Here is a 19628-nt window from a genome sequence, read left to right as displayed (position 1 = left end):
TCAAAATTCACCATGGACCGAACATTATTCACTATGCATCCGACAGATGGTATTTCGACCGAAAAAATATCATACCTTTATGACAGTGCTTTAAAATCCTTGATATGGATATACTTTTATATTTTATCTAAAAAATAACCCTCAACTTAAAATTTAATTGAAGATATCGTTGCTCAAATGTAGAACGATTCAAGATGCCTCACTTTGCCTTAATAATGCTTTAAAATGCTTGTAATGCTGTAATTTGCGCCTTTTTCTCATGCGTGAAGATAGTCTGGTTTGGAGAAATAAATTGAGTCAGATTCTAGACGTCAAATATCAATATCTTGTATTTTGACTGAAAATTTAGAGTTTTTATTTTCTATTTCCGCAAAAAACAGCTGTCAGGTGGGTTCTGTATTAAAATGGTAGTGATTAACTTTGCATCGGAAAGTGTCCGATGCATGGTTAACTTGTGTCTGATGTACGGAGAAATAAACATACTAGTAAAAACCAGCTCTAAAAAGAATTATACAAACACTGAAGTGAAATTTCTTTAAAATCTATGTAAAATTGCCAATCTTTGACAAAATTTACCAAAGTCTGACTCGTTCCGTTGATGTCGAATTTAAAAGAACGATAACTCTTAAAATTGCATAATCATAAATTTCTGGTTATTCCTCTTTGATGATATCATATGAAAAATAACTTCATATGTTTTGCATATGAATAGTTTATGTGTGTGTCAAGCCATTTACATGTGAGAATCATATGAAAAGGGTATCATATGTAAATCATATGAAACAGTTATGCGTGTTCTCTTTCAACATTTTTCACATTCTTGTACACATTTAAAAATCAGATATTTCTGCTTTAGATGAAAATTCATAACATTACAATGATTTATCTTCATTGGTTAAATATTTTAAAATATCTTATAATGCTTACACAACTTTTTTGATAAAATTATTTTCATCAAGAGAAATAACTTATTTTTCACAGTGTACATTTTAAACAAGAAAAATATACAAACAAGTCAGTAGAATTTGTTGATACATGTATTTGACATATTCTAAAATGTGTACAAATTATAAGATTTCAGCAAAATGATGAAGTATTTAAACATGTATACATGTACAAATGAATAACATGATTAGGTCATGTACTTTTATAAAAATACCATATGACATGAAAGTGTCCACAGCAAAATTCAAACATCAGCAATAACATTTGTCATGTATTCTCTATTGTAAATTTATGAAAAATCAAGTTATTTGATATTCCAGCATACAAATAAGAATGGGAAATCTTTACAGGTCAAACTCAGACAAGATTGTGTACATCCTCCCCATTTCATAATTATTCCATATATTTCCTTGTTCTTTTTCCTTCTGTATCTTTCAATATTTTCAGTTGTCCTCCCTCTGATCTGACCATTTTGAAAATCTCTTTGAACTGTACCAAAAATGCAAATCCACCAGTTCTCCCCTTCCTGAACAATTTCTTTGTGGCACAGAATGGTCTCTACAAAAATTTAAAAAATAAAAATAAAATGATTATTAAATTACAAAATCAATTCTACAAGTTATATTAAAGTAACTTATCATCAGCAAACAAATGTATTCCCAATTCACCGACACGGATATGATATGAGATAAAACTAATGTTATATATGTTATACTAGGTGTTTTATGGAATCCTATGATGTAATTTGCAAGACAATTACACTGTTGGAAGATATGCTTCATAATAAAATTATAAAAAGCATTTATTTTTTAAATTTTGACAATTGAATTGAATTTTGCAAGACAATTACACTGTTGGAAGATATGCTTCATATTAAAATCATAAAAAGCATATTTTTTATTTTGACAATTGAATTTGGAATGTTCAAATAGTATATATTAATTCAAATTGCCAAAAATTAAAAAGATTCTGACACAAATAGGCAGAAAAAACAGACTTTGTGATTCCAGGATATCCCACACTTTGTTGGAAAGAATATAACCAGGTCTATTAAACAGTGTGTAGTTACCTTAACTTTGAAGCAAGCCTTGGATCTTTGGATTTTTTCTTATGAGGGGCTGACTGTAAATTGAACCTGTAAAACAAATATTCAAACAGTAGATATTTTCTAAGCATAACTAAAACAATATTCAATGGATTAGCTATCTGATGTCCTTTCAACACAGTCACATGCACATGCACATGTAAAGTATTTGTACCTTGAAAGTTGCCACTGTTATTATTAATTTTTTGCTGAAATTCAAAAAACTCAATTTACCCCCTGAAGTTATTGTATAGTTTCATAGCTTTTAAAGCAAGAAAATTCTATTCAAACTTTCCTTATTTTAAAAGTGCATTTGATTAAAATTGTTTCAAATTGTAGAGTAAAACTTCTATATTACTGATATGAATTTATTTTTGATGAAGCCGTGCAAACGCGTTAACAATGTAGAATTATAAAGGAACAAAAAGAAATTATCAAGAAGTATTTTGTCATAAAGGAGTCATAAAGATGTACACTTTAATTTTTTATTGCAATATTTTTACCTTTAATATTGTGATGATGCAATCGTCTGTCAGAATCAGCTTTAGGATCAATCGCCAGTCTTATCAGCTTTGGGCTTCTTGGACTTCATAAACAAAGCAACACTGTGACATTGAACTCACGTTGTTGAATGCATCTAGGGTGAATTCACCATGCATCGGACACCCTTGTACTTCAACAAGTTCTAGCGATATCGCTACCGACGGAAACTTCTCAAAATGGAGCTTAACACTTAGTATGTGATTAAAATATAAATTTGGGACACAATTATAAGCCTTTTATTGAGAAAATATCACCAAAAAACGATTTTTTCTAAAAAATTCAAAATTTACCATGGACCGGACATTATTCACTATGCATCCGACAGATGGTATTTCGACCGAAAAAATATCATACCTTTATCACAGTGCTTTAAAATCCTTGATATGGATATACTTTTATATTCTATCTAAAAAATAACCCTCAACTTAAATTTAATTGAAGATATCGTTGCTCAAATGTAGAACGATTCAAGATGCCTCACTTTGCCTTAATAATGCTTTAAAATGCTTGTAATGCTGTAATTTTGTCCGATGCATGGTTAATTTGTGTCTGATGTACGGAGAAATAAACATACTAGTAAAAACCAGCTCTAAAAAGAATTATACAAACACTGAAGTGAAATTTCTTTAAAATTTATGTAAAATTACCAATCTTTGACAAAATTTACCGAAGTCTGACTCGTTCCGTTCAAGTCGAATTTAAAAGATCGATAACTCTAAAAATTGCATAATCATAAATTTCTGGTTATTCCCCTTTGATGATGTAAAATATGACGTAACTTCAACATAGGCGTAGTCACAGGGGGGGCAACAAGCCCCCCCACTTTCAGGAAACCTTTTTACCTTTAATACATAGTTGTATATGAAGAACAAAATGAAATAATAGTAATTAATACATAGTTGTAAATAAAATTGTGGAGAAAAATTGAAATTGAAAATAATTTGCCTTTGGATACATTATAATACTGTCTCTTATGGTGATGCAGTTGGTTTTCAGGGGGATAATATCAGTACAACTGCATATGAACTTGAACCAATCACCCAAGTAAGTTAATGATGACAACATATAGTGTAGACAAGTATCTACATGTATATTGGTTTAAATATTTATAGGCAGCTGTTAGTCCTACAGGATATTTATAGTCACTTATTTGTTTTCTCATATGATGTCAAGGTCATAGGCTCATATTTTTTAACATTATTTCCCAGACTTATAACAATGAACATCTGATATTTAGGGCGCATTTTATTGCTTTCCTGCTACTATTTACAAAATATCTAATATATTATTGTCTAAGTTTATAATTAAGAGAAATATATGAAAATCAAAATATAAGCTTGATCAATGACAAAATATGTATATTACATGTAGTGAGTACTGTAGATTCCTAATTTTCGTGAGTACTTATTATCGCGAATGGGCTCTTCAACGTCAAATTCCGAGAATAATAATTTGCGAATTGACGGTGGATCAAGAGATTTTACATAGATTTCAGCACCATAAATATAAAGGCGAATAATTTTATTTTGTGTGTGATGTCTCTCGCAGAATAACGTGATAATTAATTCCACACATTTCTTTATAAATCTACTATAATTCTTTGTATCCCATGTTGCCTACAATTTGCTATCTTTACAGCCCGGTAGAGTCATTTGATAAGATGTACCAAAAGCCCTATGCCAGAATAGCCCCATACCTTATTGGAGTTCTAACAGGATACTTCATGTGGAAATCAGAGAGACGAGTCAAGCTGCCAAAAGTAAGTATTAATGTCAAAAATGTACATCTGCAGATTTACAAAAAAACAGTTTTTGGGATGCTGATTATTGAAATTACATATTAAGGTTTGAAAAACAACAAATCATAAAATAATGTCTACAATTCGGACAAAGTTTTATTACTGCATACTCCTTAGAGTTTGATGTTTGAAAATTAGCCATCATACTTCCTTGTAACTATATATATGTATATGCCAGTCCAAAAAAGTTGAAAAAGAACAAAGCAAACAAATACTCCTGTAAAAGAATGCATTTTTAAAAAACTTAAAAAAGGGAAAATTTAACTGTCAGACTGATTTTCAACAAATATGTTTATTGCTGCAAGTGTTAGTAAGTTCTTTTAAGGAAATAGATTGATTTTTTTAAAATAGCTACAAGTAGATGCATATGCTTCAGAAAACAGTTTATATATTTAGCTTTATATATAACCAGGTGACTGTGGTGTTGGGATGGATTATTGCCCTGGTTTGTGTGTCTTCTTTGGTGTTTGGGAGCACTGAACAGAATAGGGGTCATAAATTCTCCACAGCAGTTTCTGCCCTTTACAACTCTTTGTCAACTACAACTTGGGGCTTGGGTGTAGCATGGATTATTTTTGCCTGCAGTATAGGATATGGAGGTTTAAAAAAAAAGAGAGCAAATATAATAAAAAATATTTCAACTTGTTGTTGCACTGCTGTGCCTTTGTATTAAAAAAACAAAAATAATGTACCTTAATTGGTATATGTATTTAAATTTTCCCAGATGTTTCACATCAAAGGCATCATTGAGCTTTAAATTGAACTTTTCACATAATATCTTAATTTTTCTTGTCGAGAACCAATGAACCAGCTTTACTAGTATATTTTATGTCAGAAGTGAATTAAGATCGACAGTGTTTGGTTCATGTTTAATGGACACATTGTAACATTTGACCCTGTAGGTTTTATCAACACGTTCCTGTCGGCCCGTCTGTGGTCTCCCCTCAGTCGCCTGACCTACTGTGCCTACCTGGTTCATCCCGTCATCATGTTTGTCTACCTTTTGAGCCAAAGAGATACTTTGTACTTCTTTGACATCAACATGGTGAGTACAACTCAAACTTTAACTTCAATCTACAGTATGATGCAAAATATATTCGTACAAAATGGCGGCATGTTTACATTCGCGACGAAAGTAGGCCAACATTGAAACTTGTCTATTTCATCTCTGAAATAAAATAAATCAAAAATAAATTTTCAAAAACGCCAGCGTGGCGCAGTGGTTAGAGCGTCTGCTTTAGAGTCGCGAAGAAAGGAGTCAATCCTTACGTCGCGGGTTCGAATCCCACCGGGGGGCGTGGAGACCGGTCCTTCGGAGGAGACCGTATAACCGAGGTTCCATGTCGCAGTAGGTGCTGGTACTAAAAATATCCCTCCCTGCTCAATGGCCCTGAAAAGGACAAAATTTGCAGCTCTAGATCTCCACCGGAAAATGGTGGCGTCTCCATATGAGTGAAAAAAATCAATCAATCAAAAATCTTTTAAACGTATTACACTTAGTAATCGTCTCCGAATCGTCCTGTACAGGATTTTGACATACATGTACTCTGGTGTAATATTGGTCCAAATGAGCTGGATTGTACGGAAGAGATCCGTCTTTGTTATTAATTCTCCTATTCTTCCACTTCCTAATCTTCTTCATACCTATAACTTTTCATATCAACTTTACTATATCCAAGTTTTTGAGGGGGTCTGCGTTTTGAAGGGGGAGGGTTCAATTTTGACTTGGTTTAGTATGTAAATTAAGTAACTCTGCAAATTCCAGGAGGCGGACCCCCCTTCTTCTAGATCCGTGCACGTTTCATGAAGCTTTCTTTTATTAAAGAGCCACAGATTATCAATTATATTTAAGTCTGGACTCTTTGCTGGCCAGCTCGTTGTTGCAATTCCGTTCCTGTGCAAATAATCATGCATTGAACGTGCACAGTGTACAGGACCATTATCGTCTTAAAAAATATAATTTCCATTCAGAAAATTACGGGCTATAAAACTGACCACAAATTGTCATCTAAGATCTTCTGATATTTATCAACATTTTTATTTCCATCCACATAAGAAGTAGGGCCGATTTTATGCCAAGTGATACACCCCCAGATTTGTTTTGTTTTGCCTCTATATGTATATATTACATGTACACATATCATGTTTACATGTATTATCTTTATTTATTTTTTAACGCTTTATTTTAGAATTAGGCCTCCAGCCTTCCCCCTGTTTCCTCCAAATATACACACGAGAGTCTTGTCTCACAACAATCGAACAATGGATTAATCTGAGAATTTCATTTGTCTTTTCCAAAAGTTGGCAGCAGTGAGTTTTCTCTTTTCTCGACACCAAGATAAAATTTTCTCCTATTCTTGATTTATACCAGTTTCTTTTATTTGCAATCCATCTAGTTTACGATTTAATGTTTATGTGGATGTAATTTTACAGTTTGTTTAGATACTGAGTGTTCTTTATTTTCATTGCATTGTGCTTTCTATCCTGTAAACTTCTCTCATGTAGGTTTTTACGAGCCTTTCTAGCTTTCGATAGTCTCGGGCTGTTACGATAAGTTTCCCGTTTCTTCACGGGATGTTTTCTTTGAAACCTCGACGTTCTACACGCTTCTTAAAACTTGCTATTGTAGTCCTGGACACATCTAATGTTTCTGACATGTAGCTTTTATTTTTTTCTTCTTGTAATAATTTCCAAACAATTTCTTTTACCTTGTTAATTATTAAATTCTTCCCTTTTCTCCCCAAGTTGTTACCGCCGGTTTAGATTTGTTTACGTAACAAACGACAATAAAATCACGTGACACATAAAATTTCACATGATTAAAAATGTTATAAATAATTTTCGAAATTCCAATCTCTATTTATAAACTACTTTAGTTTATATCCCCCGTAAATATGTACAGGTCGAAAGGCGAATGTAAACACCCCGCCCTTTGGTACGAATATAATATATTTCATCAGGCCAAATTTAGAAATTGTTTGGTTACCCTCTCCCTACTCGGTCTGAAAATATTGGATCGGTAGGAAATAATTTTGAAAAATTAGGCTAATTTTTTTTTGAAACTTTCAATTTTAAAAATCATATTTTCTAGAGTACAAATAAAAAGTGATTGCTTCCTGGGGCTTAAAAGAATTTGGAGTCAGGCCATCTTTATTTAGTGAGTCGGGACAAGTCAATCAAAGAATTTTATAAACATAACGTCATCTGTTCCATTTTGGATATAGGGGATCTTTCAGGGAAAATATGTTTAATCAAGACCACACTTCTTATAAAAGTTATGGAAATAATATGCTGGTTTTAATGGGGTTAAAAGATTAATTTGGACCCATGGCAAAAAAATTATATTCTCAATACTAGCTGTCTGTAGACAGGATATGTACTGATATTTGAATTTGAGATATAAGATTGTAAGTCTTTCAAGTTGGAATGTCTACATGACCAGATTTTATGATCGAAAGATCTGATAAAATAAATGCAATGATGTACTAAAAGGGGATATTACATGGTACATATATCAATGTTTTGAGATAACTTTATCTTATTAATTTTTTAACTTTGCTTTGTATTAAATTAATAAAAAAAACCCACACACACAACAAAAACTTAAGATCGTATTTTAAGAAATATTGATGTAGCAACAACATTATAATTTTAAGTTTTCTAGATCTTCCTTTGTACATTTTGAAAGTAAGTTTTTCTTTGTTTCCAAAATATAGGACTAAACTTTACTATTAGAACTAAACATCTTTTACATAAAAAAATATTTATATGTAATTTTAAAAAAATATATATGTATGTATTTAGCTTTAACTGGTTTAGAATCTGAAATATTGTAATATACATTTAACATGTATGAATATTTAATTTTGAAATTTTGTAGACGCAGCACAAAGTAAAAGTTAATATTATACAAGTAGAATCGTATTTGGTTTTCTACAGTTTGTGTTATAATCAGCGTACAGGATCTTCTGCATTTGTCAAGTGTCTGTCAGTCTATTTAAGTGTTTGATTTTTATTGAAAGTGCTTTCCCTGATTTGAATAAGACATTCAAAAGATTAAGACTACATAATGACAGATAGTCTTTAGATCATTAAAAGATTAGACAGTCATATTTTGAATAGAATAAGTTGAGATTAATTCAGAATTGCTGCATTTCATTTCCGGAAATCTGCATAGCATTTTCTACAATTTCTTTATTTCATTTCCGACAATTTTTCATTTCATTTTCGATATTTATTTCTTTTCATTTCCAGAATTTTTGCTAGGTACATATCCGATAATTAAATGTTGATTAAGCCTACTAGGTGGAAATTAAAAAAAAAAAGTGGAAATTTAAAAAAAAAAAAGAATTGATTTCAAACCACATTTTCAAAATATGGGTAAAAAATATATGAAAAATTCTGTATACATTTGTATATGTATCTATATATATGTAGTACTAAACCTATTTAAAAGACTTCAATGAAGGATGAAATTTTGTCAATTTTGCACCGAACGTATGTTCAAGACATTTGATATACATGTGCTACAAAAAGAAATCCTTTAAAATTATTCATAAGTAGAATCTTCTATCCTGCTTTCATTATGCAGAGAAATGCCTGAAAAATGTCGGAGATGAAAACTTCAAAATGTCCTAAATGAAAAAAAGATAAAAATGTTGGGAAAAGTAGGGCGAAGAAGAACATGAAAGTTTGAAATTTCAAAGAATTCTTGAAATGAAATGCAGCCTTAAGAATACTTCCCAAGCTTCTTTGTTTTAGTAGGATTTTAAAACTATACTTGTTCCGGTTATAGAACACATGATGTACAAAGTCCAAACAAGCTTTCGCTTTCTTACTCAACCAGATTTATAAGGGAAATAGTTCTATAGATATTTTCAATTATTCTCTGTTCTTATCTTAAAGGTGCTTTGACACAGATTTGATGTTAATATATTCTCAAATTTTCTGTATAATTTCATAACGTATATGTTGCTGTAGCATTTCAAACGAAAATATAATTTAAAAAATCTTTTGTGAAAGTATTGAAGCTTCAAATTTTTAGACGCGTTTGATTGACACTTCCTGTATTCATAAAAGACTTGTGACAGGTAATACACATGTTCATAATATGAAAGAGCTATTTCTTCTCATTCAAAAGTTATGGTCAATTTAAAGAAGTGTTTTAATTTTGAAAAAAAAGTAGGTGAAATTCCAAGGTCAAGGTCACGGGGTAAAAAAAATCATTGTGTATTTAAAGAGATCTTGTCACAGGCAATACACAGGTTTAATATGAAAACCCTATCTCTTCCCTTTGAAAAGTCAGTACCTGGTTTATTTAATTTTTTTAAAAGATGGTCAAACTTCAAGATCAAGGTAACAACGTTAACAATAATAGTGTATTTTAAAAAAGTCTTGTCACAGTTAATACACATGTTTAATATGATAGGCTTATCTATTTTTATTGTTTTTCTTCTTATTCAAAAGTTATGGCCCATTCAAAGCAATGTTTACATATTTTGAAAGTAGGTCAAACTTCAAGGTCAATGTCAGGGGGTCAAAAATTAAAGTGTGTTTAGAAAAGTCTTGTCGCAAGCAATAAACATGAAATATGACAGCCCTAGGTTTTCTCATTCAAAAGATATGACCAAAGTTAATTTGTTTGTGAGGGAAGGACAGAACTTCAGACTGACAGACGAATGAGATTTAAATGCCCCCCCCCCTCGCTTTCGCGAAAGCGGGGAACAATTAATAGATTCAGCAAAAAGAAACGATTCAAATATCTTCCTCGGTGTTTTATTATGCTAACGTGCTTGCCCATCGATTATTTTCAAAGATAAGCTTGTACTGTTGTAAGGGTCAAGGACTGTTCCGGTTTTAAGTGCGGTGTCTATTATATCTCTCTATACTACTCGCCCTCAAATTTCGAGCATTCTGAGTGGGGTGTGCAGCTGTTCAAAAAATATAAAAAAGTAGAGAAAGTTAATTTCAATGCGATGAAAAGGAAATAATAGTAAAGATAAAAGTTTAGAAAAACAGTATTCACAGTAAAAAGATATGTAAAACACTATTATATAATGAAGGTGACAGGGCTGGGGTGATTCAGTCTGCTCACTTCCAGTTTGAAATGTTCAACTTCTAGAAGTGAGACAATACTGCCCAGAATCTGTTTCACTGAACTATTGTAAGAGGGAAAAGAGAGCATTTATAAATATTTTTTTGTAGTTTATATCTGTCGAAAGGTAAGGGAATGAGATAAGCGAGAAGTCTTACTGGGGGAAATGAAATGAACTGAGGGGATGGCTACCAGACCATATATAATCTTATATATAAGTACAAGTCTTGCATCCGCATCCTTTGTTGTAATCTTCGCCAAGCTAAGGTGTCACTGTGTAATATATATGAGACACTTTATGTTCTTCTAAAATGTACATCCGGATCCGTATTTAGTGCATCAATAACAAGTCTTACGTGTTCATATTGTTAACATCGTCAACGTTTTGCACAGACTCATGGATAGAAATTTAAAGTAGAAGGTAAATTGTGGTATTGTACGACACATTGTAAAATTTTACTGTTTTTTTCTTCAACGAAGATCGCGGATTTTCTGTCTGCCTTAAAACATACTCTGAAAATTTGTCAGCTAAATAATCTCGTTTGATTGCAAAAATACCGCAAAATTCTAGCCATTCGCGTAAATTCTGCAATACAGTAAGTGGAGAACCCTGCAGCAAAATCATCTTTTTTCGATTTATTCTTTCTGATTTTTTTTTAGGTTTGTCTGCATGCGTGGTTATATTGTAATTATATTTCAAATGCACTAACGTTGATGAGAACAGGTGACGCTATTTCAATGAAATATATAGTAAAATGCGCTGTTCACACCATCAATCGCATTTCAAAATCAATCCTTGTAAAATGAAAAGGAAGCAGTCTAATTTCATATTATGTGAAGTAAATTTGGAATCGATCTATTAAGAAAAAATATGTATTCTCGCTCAATTTCTTTCAAAAAACTTTAAATCTTTGCAATCTTCATACCAATGGCGACATTTTCAATAACGACGTTATATATCGCTAGACTAGTCCTATGTGTGTACGACCAGAATAAAATATGAATTAACTTCTGCTTCTGCCATGTAATGCCTACAATCAACTGGCTGATTATTATGGTATATGTGGTGCGCATGAGGTTACCAAAAATAAAAAAAAGATTAATAGCTGAAAAGGTTAAAATATTACAATTATAATTTATGGCATGTAGGTTGTCACTTGAGACCAAAAGGTCTCAAGTAAATTTGCCTAGACTATCCCTGGTGGAAGGCTGTTCTGCTCTTTCATGGTACGAGGGAAATATGAGAATTTTCGATAGTCACTTTTGCAGGGTGGTATTTGGTAAGCTTTACGATGGGTATGTCGTGATTGGCACAATGATGGAATGAGTCGATCACACTTGGTAACGGCAACATCGTCATGAACATTTTTATGAAAAAGGACGGATCTGGAGATTCGCCAACGCTCTTCAAGTGTTTATCATTGTAGTTGTTGAATCATGCTGTCCACACTTGATCTGTTACCGTGTCTGTTGCTTACGTATCGTGCAGCATCGTTAGACCATTTCCAGGTTATGAATGTCTTTTTGGGTGAAGGGGTCCCAGACACGTGCTTCATACTGCAACTGAGGTCATACTTGTAGTGATTTATATACACTTTCCTTTATAGATGTTGAGCTGATGTTTCAGGTTTCAGTTTCGGCGGAGAAATGAGGTCTTGTTACCTTTGCAGCAGATGCTACTGATGTGGTCACTCCATTTCAAGCCTGATGTTATGAGACAGCCAACTTGAGGTATTTTGCTCTCTCTACATGTTCAAGAATATGACCATGTAGTGTATATTGGTTATGTATTGGGTTGGGCTTCCTGCTGACTGATTATACATTACACTTATCAGGATGGAATTTCTTTTTCAACATCCTTTCACCTAAACCCAAATGCCCAGTTTATCTAGGTCTGCCTGGAGTACCCATTTCTGATGTAACAGTAAGATACACAATAGTGTCATCAGCAAAAAGTCTTACTGTAGCATTGAGACCTTCTGGCATGTCATTAATGTAGTCTAAGAATAGGACTAAGCATGGCCCAAGGACTGACGCTTGTGCACTCCAGAGTCAACACTTACATAACTGGACATTTCTCCATCAACAACTACGGCTTGTATTCTGTTGGTAAGGAAGCTAGCAATCCAGTTGTTCACGTTCCCCTGGATCCAATAATGTCAGAGCTTATGGATGAGGAGACTATATGGCTAACTTTGTCAAAAGCCTCAGTAAAATCAATGATCAATACATCTGTCTGCTTTCCGGCAGCCATGTAGGTGGTTATGTCATCTATAAACTCAATGAGTTGGGATTCACAGGATCTTTTGCTACAAAATCCATGCTGAAGTGGGTATATAATGTTGTTAATATCACCATGTTGCATGATATGGCTGGTAACAATGTGTTCCATAAGCATGCATTAGATACATGTAAAGGAGATGTGTCGATAGTTTTCAGCCTTTAATATATCTATCACCTTTTTGAAGATCGAAATGACATACGCTTTACGCCACTCCGATAGTACCTCCCCACTTTGTGAAGATTTTATAAAGATGGTGGTGAGGATAGGGGTCGCGCTGTCAGCCAACTCCTTCAGCACTCTTGGTTTAATCCCGTCTGGGCCTGCTGCTTTATATGAATTCAGATTTTTCATTAGTCTTAGAATTCCATTATGAGTGATGTGCAGTTCTTGTGCAACTGGGTATTTTCCACTCATATGACAGTCACGAATAAATTCTTCAGTACTGGTATGTGTCTTCTCTGAGAATACGGACTGGAACTGTTATAAGTCAAGAAACGCTTTCATCCGCTTTATTGGTCGTCCTCAACATTAGGTGTTTAACTCTCTTTAATTTGTACTTTCCCCTTAATTTCTTTGTTCTTTGTCTCCAGATTTCTTCTTTTTGTATTGTCTGTTTCTCTTATGGATGAGTTTCTTGAGTTCTGGTGTTATCCATGGTAAGCCATCTTTGGATTTGGCATCTTTGTGTGGTGTATTTTGCTTTATGCTGTTTTCCAGGTTGGTTTTAAAGCAGTCCCACATTTTATCTACATTATGATTATCAACGACTGAACTGGTGAGCTCCCATAGTTTTTATTAACAGCAATGAACACTCATCCTCCAGTAGAGACACGGTCTTTACGGTACAATTTATACTCGGTTTGAAAAATTTGGTTGTCTGTAATTGATGGATCTCCAAGTCTCCAAGGTACATTTTCGCACATAATACCCTTTAATATCGTTCCAAGTGACTGGAAAATCACAAGTTCCACATGGGTAGGAAGAATCAGCAGGTCCAGTGTTACTCTCAGCATCATTTGATCTTGCAATAAGGATGTGAATAAGGAATACTAACAAGAACTTTGTGTTCTCTTGGTCATTTAATATGCTCTTTTTACTCACTTGTCTGAGGATGGTAAAATTTAAAGTATGCACTTTCACTGTTAAGTCATGATTTTGATTAGACAGAGGAAATTCTAATTGTGTATGGAATGGAATAGATTCTCGATATCACAAATAAGATAGATAGAAGGAACATTATTTTTGGTACAGATACATACATACAGTTATCACGGTCAGTCAAAGATTGAATGGCTGAATTTGTCGGTGCAGGGTCATTTAGGTTCGGGGGTATTTTTTGACTTTCTTTGTATTGAATGTATATATCTTCTTAAAAGTTTTAGTTCTTTAAACTCGAAAATGTTTTGACGGTTTGTCGATTGTGATACAATTTCTTTCTGAGGCAAAATAAATTTAAATATTCCTCCGTAATAAATTGAATGCAATGGCAATTTTATATGGAAAGAATTCTGAATTACTGCGATTCACTTTGAAAAAAAAAATAATTTTAAGAGTGCATTTCCTAACATAAAGAAAACTCTTATTTTACTAATGTCAATCAATGATCCACCCTTTATTTTTTATTACATATATGTATGCATAAATTATTTTACAGATCAAACAAGCTTTTTTGTACGTTTAGTTTTTTTTACAGCATAATTCTGAAGATATTTTTGCTTGTTTATACTGTAGTTTGCTATTGTAAACGCGGTAAAAGTTTTACGCCAAATTCTTTGTGACGTCAGCAAACACGCGATCTACCTTAAATCTGGTAATAGAATATGACATTTTTGTATGTTTTAAGGTAGGCGCCTAGGACTAGATCTATTGAAAGATTTCGTTATCAGGTAAAAAAAAAAGGTCTACCATATATCTAATTACGCTAATATGAACTGATGATGTAACATCCAGAGATAATTAAAAGTGATTAGTACATGATCTGCAAATTAAGATTTTCATTAAGAAGTTCTCCACCCACAATAATCTGTTTTCATTGCATGGTTACACATATTTATAGATTAAGGTTAATACGTGGAACACACTTTGACATGATATTTTTGTCACCTGAAAAAGTTATAATGAGATTAGCAGTAAAACTGCTAGTCGGTCAAAGTACAAAATCTACATTTATTTACATTTATTTTCATTTAATATGCTTAAAATTTTCCACTTATTACAATAAATGTATAGGACACCATATCATTAAAGATGGGAAATATAAATAAACAGAAGTATAGGTCAACAACAAAAAATTGCACATTTTTTGTAAACTTATCATGAAAAATATGTAAAAACTGATTAAAATGCATATTCTGATGCTGAATGTTCCTAAACACTTCTTACTTATAAGATACTTTTGAATAATTGAATAAATAGAGAAAAATATGCATTTTTTAAATTCTTTTAGTTAACAATATTTATAAGTACACCTATTGAAAAGCATTTCTCCAAAAGATATTGTTCCATCAGGTATGAATTTAAACTAAAACAGTTTTTGCAAAAACCTATGACATCATAGGAGGGTGGAATAACCTTACCATATGCATTTTTACAATATATTTTGATTACCCCTAATAATTTTTTTTGTCTGATAAAAATGTATGAAAATTGTATAAATTACTTATTGAACTGTGAATTGCTTAGTCAATTTGCATCAATTAATTCCCACGTGATGTGTTTCCCTCCTCCTGCATACTGAAGTTATTTTATATTTATAAGCGGTATTATCAGATTCACTGCAAATGACCATGTTCAGATTGCTGTAAGTTTGAAGGTAATTAATGTCATGTAATACATAAATTAAAATTTAAAAGGTGACTACATTAAGTCTGACCAAGGCCATTTTTATGATTTTATGGCATAGCCTTTGTTTAAAGTTAAATCTACAATAGTTTTAATACATTTTTATCGGCTATATGTTTATCAAACATATTGATATACTGACAAAAAATTCTCAACCCCTCTTTCTGTTTGAATTTCATTGCCAATGCATCAAATTCTTTTGATATTTTATATTTAGAGTTTTAGGCAGAAAATGACTTATACCGGTAATAATTTTGATTTACTGGAGCGGACGAAATGCATGAAATCTGTAGAACACCATTACAAACAGATGAAAGTTACACCCTCAAATAATTTCTATGCAAAATCAATTTTAAAATTAAAATAAAACAAATTCCTTAAACACGCAAAATTCAAATCACGGCAAGGCCAATGATCTTATACATGTATAATAACATAACTCTTCTGACAGATTTTTCTGAATGGTACATAGACAAGATTATGTATAGTATGCAGAAGAAGAAATGATTATATTTTTTCACTGTAATTACTGTCAAAGCTAAGTGTGAAAATTACATAATATAGGTATTAAACAGGAAGGCAAGATATTACTAGAATTTGAATTAATGGGAGGGGAGACGGATTATTTCAGGATGAGACAGTGAGTGTGCCAAGGATGGGGGAAATATAAATCTTGCTTGTTATCCTTTTAATTGTTTCATCTTCATAGTCTTAATATTAAAAAAAACTGTATTTAAAATATAACCCAGTATGTCTTTTAACAGATGTGCTAAATCCACCTGAATGGCTCTCCAGAAAACTATATTGCTGAGCTCTGTTCTACTCTCGGTGTGTTGGGGTGCCCTACAGGACCACAGGAACGTTCCTCAGTACCATGAGCTGATGAGACAGGGTCATGTCAAGCTAACTCAGGGGGAGTCTGAACCCGATTTTATCCACAGATTCAATGGCACCATTATGCTTCAGGTATGACAAATTTATGAAGCAAAATCATTTGCTTAATTGGATTAAATGTTATATCTAAAACTCTGTTGCTCTCTATACAGATGCTTCCTCTTTTATGAAATTTCCAAAACTGAGAGGTTTTTAATTTTGAAGAAAATGCTATCACTGGACTCAATGTATGACCAGGCTGTGCTCCTTAACAAGGAATTTATGACTCATTTCGGGTCTCGGATCAAAATGTCGGGGGGTTGTGTTGTTGGACTTCAGCTGTTACTTGATGGTTTGAAGGAAAGAAGTCTTTGGTCTCTAAAAAGTAAAAACATGCATATCTTTTTTCCATATTTATAAACAGCATAAAAAGTATCCCAGTCTTTGAAAAAATTTCATTTACTTTAAGAATATTTCAATAGAAAACAACAACATTAACAAAAAATGGGTACTGCAAATTTTGCAGAAATATTTCTTAGACTATAGAGAAGATTTATTGCCCTTCATTGCATAATTATTTGGATTTAAAATTTCATATTCACTATCTGACTATGTGCTCAAGTAACAGATTTTGTATTTCAGTGCTTGATGCCATAGGAAAAGTTCCCAGTGGTATATTTGACGGTGATTTCATGTGGCACGGTCAGTATGATGAGTGTAACACAATCAGTCAGGCATTCACAGATAGAATCACTTTGAATGAGAATTCCCTGGTTCGAGGGAAATATTTTGTTGCAGGATTGTTGAATCCTTTGGTAAGATTTTACATGTTTTTTGAAATTGTAAAAAAAAAGACAGATGATTCAGTGTTCCAAGAGGGTGGTAACGTTAGTTTAATTTTTTTCATGTTACTCTTCAAAATTTAAGATTATTTGAAACATGTTAAATAGATTAGGAAAAGGTTAGGATTTGTATGGTATCTTCCAAATATATAATTCATTTATTAATATTTATGCATTAAAGCTTAAATCAATGCTTAGACATCTCACATCTCAGATTTAATTGGTAGTGCATTCGACTGCGGGAGTGATATCTAGCTAATTGTAGACAAAAATGCTATGGTAAGAGATTTGTAAAATAAAAAAAAATAAATGACCATACATTCTATCTGTTTTACAGGGGTATAACACCACTGATCTTAAGATTGGGGTCTGCCTGCCTGATGCATGTACTGCTACAGATGTTAAAGAAGTGTTGGAATTGGGTCTGAACTTAAAATTTAATTAAGACTGGTTAAACTAAATGTCTACCTGTTTTGACATCAAGGAGAAGTTTGTGACAGTTCTTATAGTGTATTATTACATGTGTCCATCTTTCTGATTTGTTCAAGCAGGCCTGGGGGCCATAAAACGTAGACGAGCTCACTTTTGATCTCAGTCTCGCTTTTCACTTTATATTCCTTTGGTTAAAGTGAGATTGAGATCAAAAGTAATCTCGTCTAAGTTTTATGACCCCAAGCCCTGGTCTAGGAAAAGAGACTGATGCAGATCTTTGGAAGGATGATTAAGCCACATTTTATGTCCTATATAATGAAATGGGTAGATGTTTTCAGTCTGTTTTTCAACTATTTATCGTACTTATTCTTGATTGTGCCAACAACTCCATACCAAATGACTAAGCTAAATTTTGAATGCGTCAATTTAATATGTACATGTACAGTATTTATGTGAACTATAGTTACAACAAGAGAAACAACCATTAAATTACTGCAGATTTCATTTGGCTGTTTCCCAACTTTAAAAAGGGATCTTTGTGTCAGGATTTTTAATGGGAACACATACATAGCCATCTTTTTTCCAAAGGTATACTAATAATTTCAAGATAAAGTTCAGATTGACTCTCTTCAACAATTTTTAAGGTTGGGTGAACCTTGCGATTTTTTTTGTTTCAGATGAAAAGAATAAAATTAAATTGATCTTTTTTTTCTTCTACAGCATTTTTAGAGATGTATAAAATATACAAACAAAACAATCAAGCTTTCTCTGAAATATGTGTATCATCAAGAAGTAAAATACAAGAGCTCTCCAGAGTTTATTGTTGCCAGGTAATCTATTATAAAACAAATATTACAGTATTACTTGTGCACTATATATTGGTAAATTCATAAAATTGGTAGATTAGGTTAGGAGCAATTATGAATGTTTAATGTTAGAACTACAGAATATATTTTCTTCTTTGAGAATATGTAGTCCACTGTACATCTTTAACATCATTTCTTAAAAACTGAAATGTAATTGTATTTTATGTGTTTGAAGAGAATAACATCCATAAATACAGTTGAATACACTAACATTCAGCTTCAATGTAATTGTGTTTTTTGGCTTATGAACATGACAAACGTGTGCAATGTATATTATATTTTTCAGTGTGATCTGTTCCATCATTGGTTTTCTGTTATTGCTGGGCACTCTTTACGACATGTTAATAAATCAAGGTGTCGACTTCTCGGAAATCGGAGAAGTGAGGATTGATAAACAGGACAGCGACGCACAGTCCCTTAATTCGGACACTACACATCTGATGTCGGATGGAACTCGAGTATCTGTCCTGTCATTCAGAAACAAGGTCTTACACAACAGTAAGTTTTCCTTACACAACAAGTAAGTTTCAATACAACTTAAGCCCTGTACTTTTCTAAAAAATGATTGATTGATAAATTGTATGTTATTTAACGTCCCTCTCGAGAATTTTTCACTCACATGGAGACGCCACCACTTGCCGGTGGAGAGCTGCAAATTTTTCCCTATACTCGGCACTCAGGGCCATTGAGCGGGGAGGGATCTTTTTCGTGCCAGCACTTACTGCGAAACGGGACCTCGGTTTATACGGTCTCATCCGAAGGACCGGTCTGCACGTCCCACAGTGGGATTCGAACCCGCGACGTAAGGATTGACTCCTTACTTCGCGACTCTATAGCAGACGCTCTAACCGCTGCGCCACGCGGGCGACTTATAAAAAATGAAAGTGATATAAGAAATTAAAATTTATTCTATCTGAATAATAGGATATCCATGCAGTTAGAATACACAAATCATTTTCAGCTCTACTGGTCTGAGACCAGAAGAACTTATGCGATAGTAATGCGTCCGGCGTCCTTCCGTCTGTC

General features: G+C 32.9%; 2 protein-coding genes and 1 long non-coding RNA gene across 4 annotated transcripts in view; 2 read left to right on the top strand and 1 right to left on the bottom strand.

The window, feature by feature from the left end:
• The window catches only part of LOC134251501 (nose resistant to fluoxetine protein 6-like), a 68414-nt gene extending 62745 nt beyond the window's left edge, over positions 1-5669 (top strand). Inside the window, exons 13-16 of the mRNA XM_062733924.1 lie at positions 3519-3616; positions 4211-4331; positions 4783-4969; positions 5273-5669. Coding sequence (XP_062589908.1) covers positions 3519-3616; positions 4211-4331; positions 4783-4969; positions 5273-5520 — 654 coding nt within the window. The 3' untranslated portion in view covers positions 5521-5669. The remainder of the gene's footprint in view (positions 1-3518; positions 3617-4210; positions 4332-4782; positions 4970-5272) is intronic.
• On the bottom strand, positions 1078-2665 carry LOC134251502 (uncharacterized). Its single transcript, XR_009988752.1, has 3 exons — positions 2533-2665; positions 2015-2080; positions 1078-1503 (listed from the first exon to the last, which is right to left on the bottom strand). It is a non-coding gene; the product is annotated as an uncharacterized LOC134251502 (long non-coding RNA).
• Positions 5670-10674: 5005 nt separating the features above from the next.
• LOC134251500 (uncharacterized) lies at positions 10675-19098 on the top strand. 2 transcript variants are annotated; one of them, XM_062733923.1, is made up of 8 exons: positions 10675-10885; positions 14592-14634; positions 16354-16555; positions 16688-16847; positions 17105-17277; positions 17642-17726; positions 18457-18566; positions 18889-19098. In XM_062733923.1, exons 3-8 carry the CDS (start codon positions 16373-16375, stop codon positions 18991-18993), a joined length of 816 nt encoding a protein of 271 aa, XP_062589907.1. In that variant the 5' UTR covers positions 10675-10885; positions 14592-14634; positions 16354-16372; the 3' UTR covers positions 18994-19098. The 2 variants fall into 2 exon arrangements, with proteins under 2 accessions (XP_062589907.1, XP_062589906.1); XM_062733922.1 differs by lacking the exon at positions 14592-14634 and having other exon boundaries at positions 10692-10885.
• The last annotated feature ends 530 nt before the right edge of the window (positions 19099-19628 follow it).

Source organism: Saccostrea cucullata, unplaced genomic scaffold (genome assembly GCF_032062105.1).
Source record: "Saccostrea cucullata isolate Sc308-1 unplaced genomic scaffold, CSIRO_AGI_Scuc_v1 ctg11549, whole genome shotgun sequence".
NCBI lineage: Eukaryota > Metazoa > Mollusca > Bivalvia > Ostreida > Ostreidae > Saccostrea > Saccostrea cuccullata.
The sequence above is the reverse complement of the archived record's forward strand: the minus strand, read 5'-3'. Positions and strand labels throughout refer to the sequence as shown.